The sequence below is a fragment of the Talpa europaea genome, assembly GCF_964194135.1.
Source record: "Talpa europaea genome assembly, chromosome: 6".
NCBI lineage: Eukaryota > Metazoa > Chordata > Mammalia > Eulipotyphla > Talpidae > Talpa > Talpa europaea.
In genome coordinates, this window is record NC_140072.1 from 31,119,231 (window position 1) to 31,136,904 (window position 17,674).

General features: G+C 36.1%; 1 protein-coding gene across 31 annotated transcripts in view; it reads right to left on the minus strand.

The window, feature by feature from the left end:
* The window catches only part of NRXN1 (neurexin 1), a gene marked incomplete at its 5' end in the record, with an annotated part of 1,024,512 nt that overhangs the window by 627,215 nt on the left and 379,623 nt on the right, over positions 1-17,674 (minus strand). For 19 of the 31 annotated variants that reach the window (XM_084235920.1, XM_084235919.1, XM_084235910.1 and 16 more), the window contains 2 exons: positions 12,711-12,872; positions 16,016-16,317. In XM_084235920.1, coding sequence (XP_084092046.1) covers positions 12,711-12,872; positions 16,016-16,317 — 464 coding nt within the window. Of the gene's footprint in view, positions 1-12,710; positions 12,873-13,873; positions 13,919-16,015; positions 16,318-17,674 lie in introns of all 31 variants that reach the window. The other 12 variants (XM_084235916.1, XM_084235905.1, XM_084235902.1 and 9 more) reach the window with 2 other exon arrangements.

Consider the following 17,674-nt stretch of genomic DNA (forward strand, 5'->3'; position numbering starts at 1 on the left):
CTGCTCCCCTCAGCAGTGTATGTCAGTCGATCTGCCTGTTCTGATTCCCATTCTGTCTCTGGTGAATCCTCTCACCCCCTCACCCCCCTCGCACACCTCTGGCACGTACCCAGGTTCTTGTACGCATAAATAAATAAATCTTTAAAAAACCAAACAAACAAAAAACTTAACACTTAACCTAAACTGCAGCTTCAGCCTTACCCAGTTTAGCTGGAGTTTCTGGGCTGGTAGCTGTGAGGTAATCTGCAGGATAAGGGCCTCTGCATTCCCCTGAGGGAAGGTGGCTTTGCCTGAAATAATCTTTTTTTTTTTTTCTTTGCTAATAGCTTTTTCCACCCTCTTTCAGATTATAAAAAACCTTCTATTTTGTGCAAGTCCTTGCAGTGTCTTTGTACTTGCTAGATGGGATGCTTCCTGATTCATGAATCATTTAATAAAGTCAATTAGATCTCTAAATTTATTCTCATGAATTTTGCCTTTTAACAGTAGTTAAGCAACATCAGATGAAACAGCAAAATAAGGGTACCTAATTACTTATGTGTTTGTTTCCCCTCTATCATGTCTTATTCTTTTTCTATCCTCACTTGACATCTAACACTGGTACATTTTTTTGGTGGTCATTAAATATATATTTTTGGTTGAATTAAACGCATTGGAATACAGTTTATAGTTATGTGTCTTTGGAATCTGGCCAAGGCGATGAGAATCATCCATATTTGTAAATCCAGCATCCATGCAGGGCTGGAGACAGAGCTTGCACTCATAGAGGGTTTGGCGAACAGATGAACACATTTGGAAGCATTTTGTTACTTAAGGGTTGTAAGAACTACTTAAAGGAAAACTAATGTGACTATACAAATCTTTTCTATTAAAGTACACTTCTGGGTTTCTCATTTCAGATTTAATCACTTCCTGTGTTATGTATATTTCAAGAAAGAAAACAAGTTAATTAAATGTGCAAATGAAGTAGTATGAAGTAAAAAAGAAGGCTGTATTTCTCTGGGTATGGGAATATGGGCAGTAGTGGCATTTTTAGTTTTATTCTAATCTAATAATGCCAAAGAAATTTGGTTTGATGATTTTCAAGAGGAAATAACCTATAATTACAAACTGAGTTTAGGGAAAGATGTGGGGAGGGGGGTATATAAAATACCATAAAATTCTGGTGTCCTAAAGTCTGTGTTAATTCCTCCTTCTACTGCAAAGTTTGTGACCTTGTCTCAGAAAGTGTTGTCTTTTTTGTAAACATCACTTAAAGCATGCACTTCACATCCTTCCTGGGATTAACAGTGTTTCTTTTTATGTCATTTTTGTCAGTTAAAGGAATCTCTTGTTCATTGAATCAACAAAAAATTTTAAGCCAGTTCTGTTTCAGTTTATAGAGGTGCTATACTTCTTAGCTACCTCTAGGAGGCTCTTATTAAAATTCATGTTGCAGTAGCAGTATTTCCCTAAATGGTTTCTTAATGCCTCAAATCCCAAATGTCTAATTTATACCCAAGGTAGATTTTACCTCCTTTAGGGCACTATATTACAGAACTGTTGAAATGTAAATAAATACAGGAAATCTGTTTAAGTTAGCAAATTGTGGTGAAGTAAAAAAATCCTATATAAACTGTGGCCTGAAAAAAAGAGATTATATGTGGAATTCACTGTAAAAATATTACCATGCAGAAATGATAATTAACCTAAGTAAATCTGCACACTGTGATTTTCAGCATTTTGGCAAGGGAAATAATTTAACTATGAAAGCAGTACTTTAAAAATCAAATAAAGGTTAGGAGACCTAGCTTTAAATAGTTATTAAAACACACAGGAAATTTACTTTAATGGTCATGGGCTTATATCCAACTATTTCAGAAGCAAAAGCTTATCTCTTGAATAGTAAGTGCAACTCACTCCAAGACTGTATTTGTCTCTAAATCTGGATAGTTATGGGATTGGCATTCTCTGTGTCCTGGTGGTTTATTCTCTGTGTCCAGTGCAATCAAATGAGATGATCTTGATGTCCATCCCTAGAAAGAAGGTTGAGCTGTCCCATGGGTTAAGAGGGAACTGAGTCTTGGAGGCCTTCCCTGGAGTCTTGGCACTTTGAGATATTGAATTTCTGGCTATAAGCCTAAGCTTCACTACAGAGCTACTGAATTGTACACAGTTTTATGTTTTAACATCTCTGTAATCCATGTCCAAGTTGCAACTGATGTATCTTTCAGGTTAATTGGCACTGCTTAGTGATACACATAAATGTGCATCTTATAGTCAATGATGTCAATAAAAATGGTTATAGTGATGCAGTAGCTTGGTATTTTCAAACTTTAATTTGCATATGAAATCACCTGAGGATTTTATTAAAATGTAAATTCTTATTTAGTAGGTCTGGGAAAAGCATGAGTGTTTTCATCTAACAAGCTTCCTTGTTGATGCTGCTGGTTTATACCTTAAGTAGTAAATCCCTAAGTGGGCTAAGAGTTGTCGAGAGAATTTTCTTTTAAAGTACCTAAAAATGACAACTTTCAGCTATAGGACATTGCCTTGAAATTTAAATGAAAATTAATTTTTGAATTAATAAATGAGAAAATTAATTTTCTTTGTAATTTTATATAAATGTATTGATTCATACATAATAAATTAAATAATTATATATTAACTAAAGGTAATGTTACTGAAGGACTGATTTCAGTCTCTGGTGACCTTAAGTTTAGCCTGGGCAACTTGGGGAAACACGTGTTCACAAATACGATCAATTTACTCTTTTAAACAAACATTTATGTCTCACATATAAGATACTGCTTGATATGCAGATAGTAAATAAAGTCAGAAAGCATAGCAACTGCTTTTGAAAAGAAATGTTATTTAAAATCTGATGACAGTAATATCCTTAAAAATTTAATAAACTGAACTATAAAAATTAAGTGACAACTGTTTGTCTAAAGATTCTGTTCCTCAATCATCTTTACCAGTATTTGATATATTTGCTACATGGGAGGTGGATATTATAATTTAGATGAAGGGGAAAGCACACAAGGCTTTGAGTCAATAACGGAAGTTTCTGACTTCTTTTACATATTAGTAAAATGTGGTCTTGTACCATGTACTAATACATGTGATCTTGATAATGTTGTAGACAATTTATGATCTCCAGGTTAAATATTTTTTTTTCCCTTGCAGAGCTATTAGGACAGTTAAATGAAGTAACTTGTAGGGTGTGATAATGAGTGCTAAGTCTCATAAACTATAATCAGCAAAATATTCATTCTATGATGGGCAGTTCAAAATGAAAATGAGGGCTCCTTGTTCAAAAATTATTGGGAAACTTAAGTTAGCAGCAGGAAGATAACTAAAACCACAACCAGGGCCTTCTGTGTGTGGAATCCTGTGTGACTACATAGGTCATATGTCCATGAAGCAGGCCTCCCTACCATTACAAATAAAGCTAAAACTCACCATTTGTTGAGATATACCACACACTATACTAAATGCTTCAAATAATAGTGCCAATAAATGCTTTAGAGGGAATAAATCCTTTAGAGGGTTAATATGGTTGACTGTACAGACACATTAAATAACCTTTCTCAGATCACACAACTATCAAATCTAGGGTACCAGGATTTGAACCCAGGCTTGTCTGATTCATCTTAACTAATTTAATGCTATACCAAAATACAACTGATTATTATTATGACCATTTGATTCACATTTAAAAATTTAGGCTCAGAAAAAATATATTTGAAATACAATTAATGGCCACAATTAGAAGATATATGCTAATCTAATTATCTTATATCCTGGCCCTTCACAGGGAGCCTTGTACATAACACATGATCACATAATAATATAAAATTAAAATGAACACTAACAGTCACCGATTTCTCTATGTACACAATATATACTTAACAATGATAAAAATCTCATTTTCCTAACATCTAAACTCACAGGTATATCTGAATACCCAAACTATTTTCATTTTAAAATAATTAATTTGTTTAAAATATTTCAATAATGATGATTCTTTTTTCAGAAGAACAACTGCTACACTTAGCAATATTTTTTTTTCAGACCAACTTACTTGATCCAAAAAGTAAAAACAAGAGGATATCATCTCATTATAGGAATTGAGATGAAATCCAAAATATTCATTTTGTTTTGGAGAGATTTCAGATTTTTAAAATATGGCTCAAACTTAGTAAAGTATAAGTTTGTATTAATATGGGGCATTTAACTTTATTTTTCTGTATAATGTGTTTTCTAACCCTTCATGTCATTTTCTTTTTTATTCCTTTCCAATTTTGAGAGTGGAAGTAACTCATATGTCATGCTCATTATACAGTTAAGCAAAGAGAGACAGAGGACAACTCAGATGACTTTGTCACCTTCTCTTTCAAAGTATTACTGATTTCCTCCAGCAGAGTTACAGTTTTTCTGCATTTCTTGAGTTAGTTTTCATATCTCACTTAATGAAGATCAATTTTCTATTTTTTATGAGATTCTCCTTCCAGATACCTAAGTAGAGTGTCTTAGTTATCTATGTGTACCCAGAGTCTAGTCCAGAGCCTGGCACATAGTGATGAATGTTGATGAAATGAATGCACATATGCAAACATTAATGTGTAAGCGAATGAAGTCATTTAAACAAAATACTTTAATGGGTGCTGAAATTAAGAAGAAATGTTCAGTCTTATAAAACATTCATTACTGCTTTCTGCTAGGCTAGAAAATGTCATATTCTATAAAATGTATCAAGTCCTCAGAATTAAAATGTCATTGAACTCTCTACCAAACCATGTTATGCTAGCTTGATATTTGAAAGCACTACAATACATTATGCCAACTGCTGATATAGTTCCAGGCTATGGGACATCTGTTGAAAATGATGGGAAATAAAATTCTGAGGGTCCCCTCAAAGGGAAGTCGCTATGTTCAAAAAGCTGAATTCCAGACAAGGATTCACCAGATGCTTTGTAGACTAAAGAGCTGAGCTCCACTTCCTTGGAGACCTGAGCAGATGGGACTCCCTGAATCCAATCTCAGAGAGTGTCTATGGCAAAATGCCTAGTTTCTGCTCCAATTGCTTATTTCCCCTGCCCCTGAGGCTACAATGCATAGAAGCAAACTTACTCTAGCAATGTATGAAGTCAATACTTTATAGAAACCTAGAAAGTACTTCCAAAGATGATTTCTGTGCTTCCCTGTTTATATGGTTGACTGAAGAGAACAGAAATTTATGACAAGTGTTATCTTATTTATGGCTTCAGAGCAGGGGGATGCACAGGTTATAAGAGTAGAAAAGAAGCTCATGGAGATAACATCTCAGCACCAATTAGAATGGCTACAGAAAAAAACTTCTTGGACGCTCATGTATAATTGGTCATCCTAGAAATATTTTATGTTCCTTCCCTCTCCTTAGATACCTTCTTTTACAACATCCTAGTGATTAGGCTGCATTTTGGGATTTTTTTTTTTCCCTCAAGATTCCTTAAAAGCTCATTGCATCTTTATAAAGATATTGAGAACAAAGAAAGAAAAGTGAGATTATACTACAAGTAGAGGAAATGACATACAATCCTTGCATAGTTAAAAGCAAGGATTCTGAGGTCACATTTGGGTTCAGATTTTGGCTCTGCTCTTTAAAAATTGTTTTTTCCTAGGTCAGTTACCTAACTTCTGTTCTTATATTCTCGTTTGTCAAACAAGACGGTATGAATGTATAAGTATTTTCATTCTCAGAGTATGGTCTTACACACAAAGCAACCTTAGATTATAAAGCATTGAAAAAATGACAGCACAACCATTCTGTGTAATTTAGTAAAAACATTTCTAAAGGTATAATGCCTTAAGTCCATAAAAAAAGTTTTGTTTTTTCTTCCATGATTTCCTTACTGCTATGTTTGAAATACAGAATTTAAAACTATTTCATACAGCCTCATTAATTTATTTTTAAAAACAAATTGTTACTTTATCTACTGGATAACTTGCTGGATGTAGTGGATACTATATGAGAAATAGAAAATGCTTAACATATCATTGATACTACTCTAGAACCCACTAATCCTCTTACCCTATTAGAAATAGATCTGACTTCTAATGTCCTTTGCATAGTTCTTATTTTAATCATAAGCAAAACTAGATACCAGTTTGTATCATTGGGGCTTGTTTGGATGATCTGATTCAGGCAATGTGCTCTAATAGGAATAATCAATGGAAAATCAAGGTCAAGATATAGTCACCCCATGCACAGGAATCTGCTCTACTGAGATCTCTGGGTTCTTTGTTTGCATAATGGATGTTATTGTTGTTATTAATTCACATGGGTTCTTGGAAACATATCATTGAAAGGAAAGGGAAATTTCTGATTTAAAGCAGTAGTGCTCTGCTGTCCTACAAATGAAAGGAGACCAGGGTGATTGATCTCTGCTTGCATATTTAGTACTGGTACCTTATTACAGCAGAAGAACCCAAACAAACTGCAGTGTTTCCAAGTTTTGGAAGAAATCAAGCAAGGTCTATAATATATCAAGTTAATGACATATATGACTTTGCCAAATTCTGTAACATTACCAAAAACTCCATCTTGTTTACTCTTTAAAGTGTTAAAACCAAACTAAATTTATTTCCTTTCAAGACCAGGACTTCTCTCCAAAACATTATAAGCCAACGTGCTTCCTCCCCTACTGGGCTAAGCTAAACCAGGCTCTCTAATGAACCACTGAGCCAAGATCCTGCTTTCAGGAAAGACAGTCCAGTGCCAACACATGAATCCTTATATTACTGGGATACCTTTACATTTTCTTCCAGTCTATTCATTTTTTTAGGAATTAGTAAAACCTATGCTAAAATGGTTAGCTTAAGGGAGAACATTTTACCAATCCCTAGTTATATATTAATATGGTGAGTAAAAGTATGTAGATCTGTATGGAGTATGTCTAGGAAGCAGGGAGAGAGGAATCAAAAAGTAACTTGCTAACAAAAGGATTAAATTAAGCATGTGGAAAGGTCAATGTAAACTAACTTTCAACTTCTACTTGTTAAGATATAAACAATGATTACATTATTAGGGCGGAAAGGCAGAAAGTGTCTAAAGGTATCAGGTACCATCATAAAAGAGACACTGGAGGAAATGCAAACCTGGGGAGAAAGGTGTTTAATCATAAATGTGGTGCGCATATGAGGAGATCCTTCTAATTAAGGAAGTCCCCCTTCTTCTCATTTTTCACAATTTTTAACCACAAGTAGAGACTGCTTTATACTCCAAAGTTCCTGCTAGGTCAAACTTCTCAAACAGGTCACAAAGTATTAGTCCAATATTTTTTCCCCCTGTTAATCACAACCTGGAATCCAATTTATAAATCCCACATTGCAAGTCTTGGGCATAACTCTTCTAAACAATCTAGTTTTGTGTAGCATATGTACCAAAATGTATACATTGCTATGTAATGTAAAAAGAAAAAAAATCTATCTATAAAAAATGTAGCCAACTATTCAAGTGACATACCAACTATAAAACTTAAGATAAACCTTGAAACAAATCAGAAAATAACTTAAATTGCAAATTCTGCCATGGGCGTTTGCTCATACATGTAAATAACAGGTATCTTCTTCCTTTTTGAAAAATGAGGGAAACAAAATGGATGAGGACAGCTGAGGACCCACATTTGTTGAGTTGGGCCTACCAAAAAGAGGATAACTTGAAAAGCCTTAATTATTTTGCAAAGTTCTCTATTGTCCAAAAGAATAAAGATAGAACTGAAGGGGTATTTGCATGAAGGAAAGATAGTGCTGTATTCCCAGTTGCTGGCCTTGATACACTGTAGGAACAGCAAGTGCTACCCACTGCAATTGGTGGGAGGATGATGCTGTGCTGACTTTATGTAGGAATCAACCTTTTTTTTTTTTTTTTGCAGTGGGGAAAAGACTTACATAAGAGAATAGTTTCTGAACCTCTTCCACCGTGTAGCTTCTTCCAAATTTTCAGTGCTAAAAATTTTTAAGTGTAATTAAAGGCTGAGCTGATCTAATTAGGTTGATGAACTTTCAGTAGGGATTTAATTCCCCCTAGCATTTCACTGATTTTTCACCCCCTGGACTCCTTCCTTAGGTTCATCCCAGCAATTTTTAGTGGAAACGTTTTAAACTGTCTCACACAAGCAGCATCTCCACTTAAACAATCAATTGTAAAAACTCCGGCAGGTACAGATGGTTAAGAACACACTTTAAATGAAGGAATTCCAGGTTGTCTTATCCTATATAATTCTTTCCTTCCTCTTCAGTTCCAACACACTACTAATAAACTATTTTAAATGATCTTTACTCTGCAGGATGGAAAAAGGTGTTTCAAAGCATTTCGGAGCCACAAAAAGACTAAGAAATGCCTAATACCAGGAGTTGATTATGAGGCAAGATTAATGAGGGAGAACCAGAAGCCCTCATGGTCAAAATATTGGGATAGAAATATGCATGAGTGAGATTTTTAGCCTTCCTTGAAAACCTAAAAAATATCTCTAATGAGTATCTTAGGAATCAACTGTGATAACTTTATACAGAAAACTGCCTTTCAAGTAGTCTAAGTTGAATGTTAGTGTTACAGTCAAATAAATTCCAAACATCTACCGTACTACAGGCCATGATTTACCTTTCCCAGAATCCTCTACTTCCCTTTCCTGTAAGCAGTCACTGAAAAACTGCTTGCTAGAAAAATTAAATTAAATTTAACATGGTCAATAATTTCTAAGCAATATGTATTTCAGCTTCTATACAGTTTCATCAAAATGCAAAACTATAAATAAATGTTCTTGCCAAAGCATGATTAATATTGCTTTTGTAAAAATCATACTTAAAAAGCTTATTTTAAAAGGAATGTTATCATCTAAGAATTTCATATGTAGGCTGTACATAATGGTCACTCATTATTTACAATATTTTCCTTAATTTTTCTCAGATTTGTAACTTTGAAAGTCATTTTCAATGAGCTCAATCACCTCTCAAAAAGCTTTTTGATTTATTTATGATGAAAATATAAATAAAATTTAAAAACTACTTTGATATTCCTGGCCATTTAAAGTTCCCTCTCATTTCGAACAAAGTACAATGTAATGTGCAGGTTAGGTTTCAAATAGTGTTTAATTTCACTTTATGTTGAAATTTGATAATCAAAAATGAATGATTTAAAATGAATAATTTTCTTAATAAATGTTGGTTGTTCTACATGCAACCCAAGTCTCATTTCTCATAATCAAATGCCACATTGTGAAAGCACTAACTGCTTCTAATGAACAGTAGATTATGAGTTGTTTTATTTTTCTGAGTAATTTAATTTTTACTTTAATTTTTAAAGAATGAGGATGTGCATCACTGAAAATGATAGGTTATTTTTGTGCCTTGAATGCCATTGTTTGCAATGAAACACAGCCATTCAATAATATATTTTATCTGGTAGGATTCTATGTTCCGATCCTATTACTACTTAATTGGGTTTGGATGGTCAAATAACATTGCTAGGTCAGCTTCCCATTTCCAGAATAAGGAAAATGATTTCCAGGCTTCTAACACTCCAAAATGTCTTCTATTACTTCAGACAAGGTGCTATTAGTCTCTCCCCTGGGACTGGTCATCCTAACAGGGATTACATACTAGGTTGAAAAGAAAAATCTTATAAGTCATAAATCAAAACAAAATTAAGGCTTAACACAACATGTTATAACCAGAAAATGTCAGCCAGAGGTAAGGAATGTTTACTTGGGCTTAATGTCAAGAGAGATGTGATGAGAGAATGTGGGTATGTTTCTCTCTTTTCTAACTACAGAGTTTACCTATCTGAAACAAGTTGATTTAACTCAAAAGCTATGCTATTTTGAAACTATTTCATTTTAGTAGTAGGAGGGAGCAGGGAATTCCAAATAGAGAGCAACTTAGACATGGATAGAAAGTAATAACCATCAGGGCCTCCCTGGTGGTGCAGGTGGTTGAGCACAGCACGGTAAGCTGTCTGCAGCCTCTGCAGTGAGGCTTTGATCCCAGCAGATACCCACACGATGTGGCAGACCCCTGCTGTCTTGCCCACTGCTCCCCTCAGCAGTGTATTTCAGTCAGTCTGCCTGTTCTGTTCCCTGCTCTGTCTCTAGTGAATCCTCTCACCCTCCTGCACATCTGACCTGTACTCTGGTTCTTGTATAAATAAATAAATCTTTAAAAAACAAAAGAAAGTGGGCCTCCCCGGTGGCACAGCGGTTGAGCGCTGGGTTGCGAAGCTGCCTGAGGCCTCTGCAGTGCCGGTCACCGGAGGAGGGTCCCGATTGGCGCGCAGACCTCTCCTGCCGCCCGCTGCTCCCCTCAGCAGTGTACTTCGGTCCTTCTGCCTGCTCTGCTCCCCGCTCTGGCTCTGGTGAATTGTCTCACCCTCCCACACTTCTGACTGTACCCAAAAGCCCTCTAGGGAGGTATGTTTTGATATAAAGGGAGCTTGTGCCCACATTCTTCACTCTCAAGTGTGCCAGGAGGAAATAAAGTGCAAGAGATAGCACATCAAGAAGAAAGTGGTAGGACTTACTCCAAACACATGGCCTATACTGGAAAAGAGAGACAAGGAAGTGCCCAATCAATAAAGAAGAATGATAACTATTCAAAAATCTATAGACCACAGCATAAACAATTCCTATTTTATGGACTCAATACCTGTCAATTAAATGTCACATGGAGACCATCTGACCTTTCCTTGTCAAAGTTATATATCTTGTCAAATGACAATAAACTTTACTTATGTTAATCTAAAATACAGTTAAATCTGAAATTAATTTCAAATTAAGGCAACCAACTGCAGTTTCATAGGTACACAAAGTTGCTTCATCTACGTCAAACAGTCAGAAGACTATGAGTTTCGGCTGAACTCACGTATTCATATAGGGTACCTTGTGTGTTCATCAGTCGAGCCTCATTGTCTCAGAATGAGGTGTGTGGTTGAGGGTTGATTTTGTGCCTCCCTCCCAAGTTCCCATTACCAGAAGGGGATTTCAGGCATCTCTGTATGAAATATAACTATGTTTTTACATTCCCCCCATCCTGATAATACATTTTCTATTGCCTGCCTATTCAAATAAAAATCATCCTTTAAGATCGCACATTCTTGCTTTTCTGTGTGTCTTCCTGTCTACTAAGTCTCTAACTCATTTCACTCTCTTTTGAAGTATAATGGGTGTACTGTGTCATACAATGCATCATTCCTCAAAGTCTAGTACACGTTTCCTAAAAATGCTTCCATTTGTCATATATCTGAGGCTTTGGACAATGTGCTATGGCTAGCATGCTAACAAACATTTCTGTTGGGACACTATATTAGGGTTGCTAAAAGCATAGAAGGCTCTGAAATCAGACTTCCTTGATTAGGTTTTAATACTGATTAGCTGTGAGACCTGTTCAAACAACTTACCTGCTTTAAAACTTAGTTTCCTTGTCTGAAAAAGGCAGATAATAAAATTACTACCTATATTATAGAGAGCCCTATAATGCTCTTAGCACAGCATCAGGCACAAAATAAGACCTCAGAAAGTGTCAGCACAATAATTATAAAGAAGATCACTATTATTATAATTAATACCATAATTTTACAATAATAAAACTATTATTTTATTATTGTCTACAGAACTTAACATAGTCCTGCATCATACTACTTACTAGCAAAGAGTAAAAGTCTCTGAGAGGTAATCAATCATTCCCACCAGAAAGTATGGTTAGATTCAGCATTTCAAAACTACTTTAAGTTCACAGCACTTTAGCATTCAGCTTAGATTTCTTCTATATAAATCCACATGCCAGGCAAGCAACACCAAGTATGTTCACATAAATGGAGACCGTGGATACTTCCACGAAATCAACTTTATATGATTATAAGATTTTCTTTAGTAAAAAAACAAAGTATGTCAATGTTTACCAACAGGATCTATGCTTATCATTAAAAAATTGTTATTGAAATTTATACTTCAAAGGTATGTACCACAAATATGCAGCCATTTAATTTACTAAGAATCTCTGGTCCCAATGGTCAAAAGAAATTGGATTGTGCCTAAATGAAAATAGACACATTTGATGGGAAAATATCCAGAAAAGCTAAAATTCAGACTTCCTAATCTTTCTCTCCCAATCCCCCAACAAGTTCCCAAGAACGAGGAATAGCAATTATTACCTTGTAACCTGATGGTTTTGCTCAGGAAATATCAAATAAACTCATCAGATGACAAATGAAATCATCATTTTACTTTCTTCAGAGCATACTTAAAATGCAGGAACAAAATCATTTCAGCCTAGACTCATTTTGATTTTGTTTTTTGTTTGATATAGTTTTTCTTCTGTAAGCTAGTTTTTCCCCATAATGCTCAAATAAGGCGCCACATAACCCCTAAGACAGTTAGGCAGACATGAACTAGGTATTTAGTTAACTCTAGACCCAGCATCTCTTTGGATTTGACTTTCTTTTATGAAACCAACATACAATTGTCCATGCAAATCTTAATTGCGAATGATTTACAGACTGAAAGAAGAACTTTTTTAGCCTTCTGTGAACTAAACTCCTCTCCCAATCTTATGTAAACAACAGTAGAATACTGAATTTATGGATGTGCCATTTCACTCTGGAAACATCAGGTCTTCAGCAAAGGTGCTTTCAGTCTGGATCTGAAGTGATGAGATCATGAATTAGGAATGACTCTGGTGACAGTGATATTTACCTCTTTGAGACAGCCCATAAAGTTGTTACTGACTGGTGACCCTGGAAGGTCTGCTGTGCTGGGACTGCCTCCAACATAGAAAAAGTCATCAGACCCCAGCATGGTATAATCTTCTTGCGTGTAGCCCGTTGTGGTAAGAATCCCATCCACTGATATTGTCACCTAGATAACAAAGCACAGGGAAAGGACACGCTATACTCAGACCTAGATACTGTAATCCTGGGATATGCCTGTTTTGTGTTTTGTTTTGTTTTATTTTTCATTTTGCTTTTTGCTTTTTTTTCTGTTTGTTTGGTTTTTATTTTTAGACCTATGGCGGAACCCATTTTCATGTCTGTTTGAGGTTTATTCTTGGATTCTATTCAACTAACCCTAAGAGATCTAAACTAGTTAGAAAGTTAGCTGATTATTGAACTATTGTCAGCATCATCCCTATGGCAACTCAAAAGTTATTTAGCAGACACAAAAATGGTGTTAGTAAAATGCTTCCTAGGTTAGTTTGGCTGGTGTACATATTAGTAAAGTTCAGTCGTCTGTTATTAACTGATCACAACGTGCACCTTGTTAACATAAAAGGCGCAAGCTATTTCCAGCAACATCACTGTTCGCACTATTGAGCAGCAGTTGTTCAGCATGCAAGTGCCTAAGTCCATGCTGGAGGGGAAGAAAGGCAAAACAACCAGTGAAGCAGCACACGCTGAGGTGCACATGCAGGAAGTACAGTACAGTTCAAAAAGGAAAGGAAAGAAAACAGGGAGAACCAAAGGGAAAAACAACTGCTCGGTAATGACGTAAAGATGAGTGGGTGTGGCATCTCCAACATGCCCAAATCAAGTGTGCATGCCATGCATCATGAATGGTTAGAGACTGGCTGAGCCTGCGGTCACTCGGGCCAGCCACCATTTGTCTTATCCCGTGTTAACCACAGCTGGATGCAAAAACGTTCGAAACGTTAACGATGCCCCTACAGGTGAGTTGGAAAACAGAAGTTGACAGGAACAGGTAAAAAATAAGAAGGTCAACAACAGATGAAAAGAAGGAGGTCAAAGTAAGCAGAAGAGTACCAACCGCAGTTCCTCTTTTGTTAATGATGTCTACAGTTAAAAGAAAGAAAGAAAACACACGGCAAACCCAAAATAAGAAACAATTAGAATGATATCTACCGAACAATGTAGTTTGTTTACCATAGCGTGTCCAATGCCTGAGTGCTTTGTGGAGAAGGGGGGAGAAAGGAAATTAAAAACTGTGAACAGAATAACGATCGTTACTTAAAAAATATGATGGTCTCTACCATGTTAGTACATTTTTTGATTCAGGTAACGGTTAGTAGAATGAAACATTCCATGAATGACATGTTAGTTATTAAGCATGTTAGTAACATAGAAAAAGGGCAAAAAAATTTTACAAGAAAAAAGCAGACTAACAAATAGGCCTCCCACAGAGGTAATATTTTTCCTGCCAGTATTGTTTATAACTTGCTACTAGACAGAAACAGACATATGGCAACGTTCCCTTTGTCTCCCTGAGCATATCTGACAAACATTTAAAAAGTCTAAAAGGGATTCAAAGGCCTAAAGCTCATCAGCTGACCACTGCCACCTTGACACCCATAAGTGATCCCTCCCCCACCCTGGCCCACCCCAATCCCAGGAAATTCGTAGGAAGTGGTTGGCATTGCCCTACTACTCAATTTTACAGCATACAAGGACTCCTCCTCAACTCCAAAACTTCCTTCGGTCATATTGATGGACTTTAGGGTCACAGTTTACTGCAATGAAACAAAGCAAAGATCCTGACACATAGAATGAGTAGAATGGATTTGTTTTTAATCTGTCCTGCCACACATGCACCCCTGCTGTATCACTACAGTTTCCTTTGAACTATCAATTCAGTTTGTTTTATAACCTGAGCAAAGGCAAATCTAGAAAGTAGGCTCCTTAAGCCCCACCCTTCCTTCTGGGCTTCTTGCAAATGAGCTTCCAGTCTCTTGGTGAGTATCTGAGAGAAAAAAAAAAATTTAAAAAGGGAAACCAAAGAGACTGACTTAGAGGACCTCTGTGGTCTATAGCTACACTGTGGGGGTGGGGTGGCCTTCTCCCAAGGCAGGTGTGAAGCATGCAGGGCCCCTCTCATGCCAGTAGGTCTTGAAAAGATTTTTTTTGGGGGGGTCTCAAGAATCCTTCAGTTTTACTTGTCTATCTTAGTTAGACTAGATCTGTCCTCCTAAAATTCCTTTTTACTTCTAAGTTCAGCTAGTTTAAGCCTTTCAGAAGCGGGAAAGAAAAGGTTAGACAGTTAACAACTCAGAAAGAGAGGGCTATTTTAGTAAAGGAAAACCAAAGACAATCCAGTCATTCTGCAACTGTTCAGAGAAACAACAAATATGTTAAGGATATTAGTTTGAGATCAGCATGTACTGCAGAAAAATTAGTCACTGTCAACACTTAACAAAATGATACATTCTTATATCATTAAATTTTAAATAATAACCAAAACTTAAAATGTTCAATATATTAGGACAATCTATTCATTTTCATTCATATATATTTATATATACATACAGTATATATTCATATATATATACTGTAATAACCTATCTTGGTTAAAAAATACAGTATATGTGGACCCACAGATTTACTAAAGAATTGATATTTCCCAAGCATATAAACTCTTGTAAGAAATGTTTAAAAATACAGTCAAAAAAGGAATGTGTACCTAGAAGATAATCTGGGTCATTTGGGATTTAACTTAACTACGCTAAAAATAAAATAGCTTCATAAACAGACTCTTTAGAAAATATTTAAACCCCCAAAGGTATGTTTCCCCTTGGGGACTAATCTGGTCCCCTTTGCAGAGGTGATGTTGGGGAGAGAGTAGGGATTGATACAATCCCAAATCTCAAACACACTGGTTTTTGACTACAAAAAAGGAACTGTGATTTAATGACCCCAATGTGCATGCTTCCAAATGATCACCATGAAAACTATAATTTAAAAATCAAACAAGCAAAAAATCATAAACACAACAAAATCACACATATCACAGGAAGGGCAGGCCACAGGGATCTCCTTGCAGCCCTCTGGGAAACTGTCCTATGTTGCTGTATCAAAAGAGTCTTTGGGTCCCCAGAACTTTCTAGATATGCCCCTGCTCAAGTATGGCAGGAAGATTCATCTCAGAAGAAAAAGCTAATTTGTAAGTGACTCTGAGGAACCCTCTATCATGTTGTTAGGGTTTTCAAGTACCACACACACAGCTGTAGCGAAAAACAAAGCCAGTTACTCTCTTATCCACTGCGCTGTTACCTGACGCAGATTCCTGGTGACTTTCACATCATGCCAGGCATTATCATTAAACTTTCCATTCACAGGCTCCACTAGTGCTTCAAAGGCCCCTGATCCCAAATTAATGACCAGAGAGACAGCTCCATTTTTCAGGGCAAGATTGACATAATCAGCTGATTTCCCAGTGTGAAGCATCAGTCCATTCCTCTGAAGAGTTTTAAAGGATAGAGTTATTTCATCACTGCTGCTTTGAATGGGGTTTTGAGACAAGTCGTAGCAGAAGTATTCAGATCCCTTGAAAGTTGCAATATATTCTTCTTTTCCTAGGGGAAAACAGATACATACATACATAAGTAAATAAGTAGAATACTATGTCAATCAGCAGATTTTAACAGAAACAACTCATCACCCCCTACATTAACCCTTTGTCTAAAATTCAGGACACGATTCCTATTAAAGAGAGTCAAATAGTATTACTGGTGACATTATATTTTTAATAAATGTACTCAGCTATTGGGCCATTAACTACAATGGCTAAGGCTGACATTTGTGAAAATTCAATTAATTTTTAAGTACCATTGAAAGAGCTTTGATCAGAGAAAGTGGATCTCTGATATCTGCAAGGCACGAATCAGGTACCAGAAATGTAGATTGGATGGTTCTTCTCTGCTGGCAACAGTGGATTCTGACATGCTTGCAACATTCTCTCTATGCAACTGAGACCTTATTTTAATTTTCATTGTGATATTTAATATTCAAAGATTTTCTCAGTGGAGAGCTAAATATATTCATTATTGAGAAATCATAACAAAATTATCTAGTAAGGGAAAGTAAAGGGAAAAACCAGAATTTAGTCTGGAGGGAAATATATCTCCTATAGAGTATGTGCATTTTTCCTTTTAGGACAGAGCAAGCAGTAACAGAAAGCTTAATGGAGTCAGTTGGATCATTGATTCACTCCCTGGTCTCACAAAGCAGATGGTAGGACTGGCTTTTATAAGACTGGCAAGAATTCCCAGCACATCGTCATGGGGATAGAATGTAAATGAAGTCCCAAATTTTTCTATATATCTCACTCTTTATCATACGTGGGAGTAACGATGTGTATCCCACAAGATGTTAGAGGGATCAAATATCTATTTGGAAGTAGTCTTTCTTTTTCCCTTTGATGAAGTGAGTTTATCCAAAGGAGAGTCTAAGTCAAAAGCTCCCTCAACTTCTAGGCAATGACGGCATTGCTCCAAGAACAATGAGACAGTATGGTTTGGAAAGTTTGTGATAAACATAGAATTATGAGTGGCGCTGTACAATCTTAATTCATTTCATGGGTAATACAGCATCTCTACTATATTCACTGGAGGATTCACAAGCCAAAAGGACTCTCTCTCCTACTCTGGTAATACGTTTTTACCTCAGAGCTACTTCTATTCGATAATTAAATAAGTCATATTTTTGCATCAGAATTCAAATCAAAGTTTCAGCTAACCAGTACTAAACCTGATCCCAGAATGCAAAAAGCCATAAGTGGCTACATGGAGCCAGGGGATGACACGGAGTAAGATTGCACTGAGGGACTTTCACAAGAGGATGCGACTTTCACTAGAAAATAGTCACTATCTAGTGATGAACTATTAGCAATGGATAAGAGTCAAACCCACAGTATTTCAAAGCAATCATGGA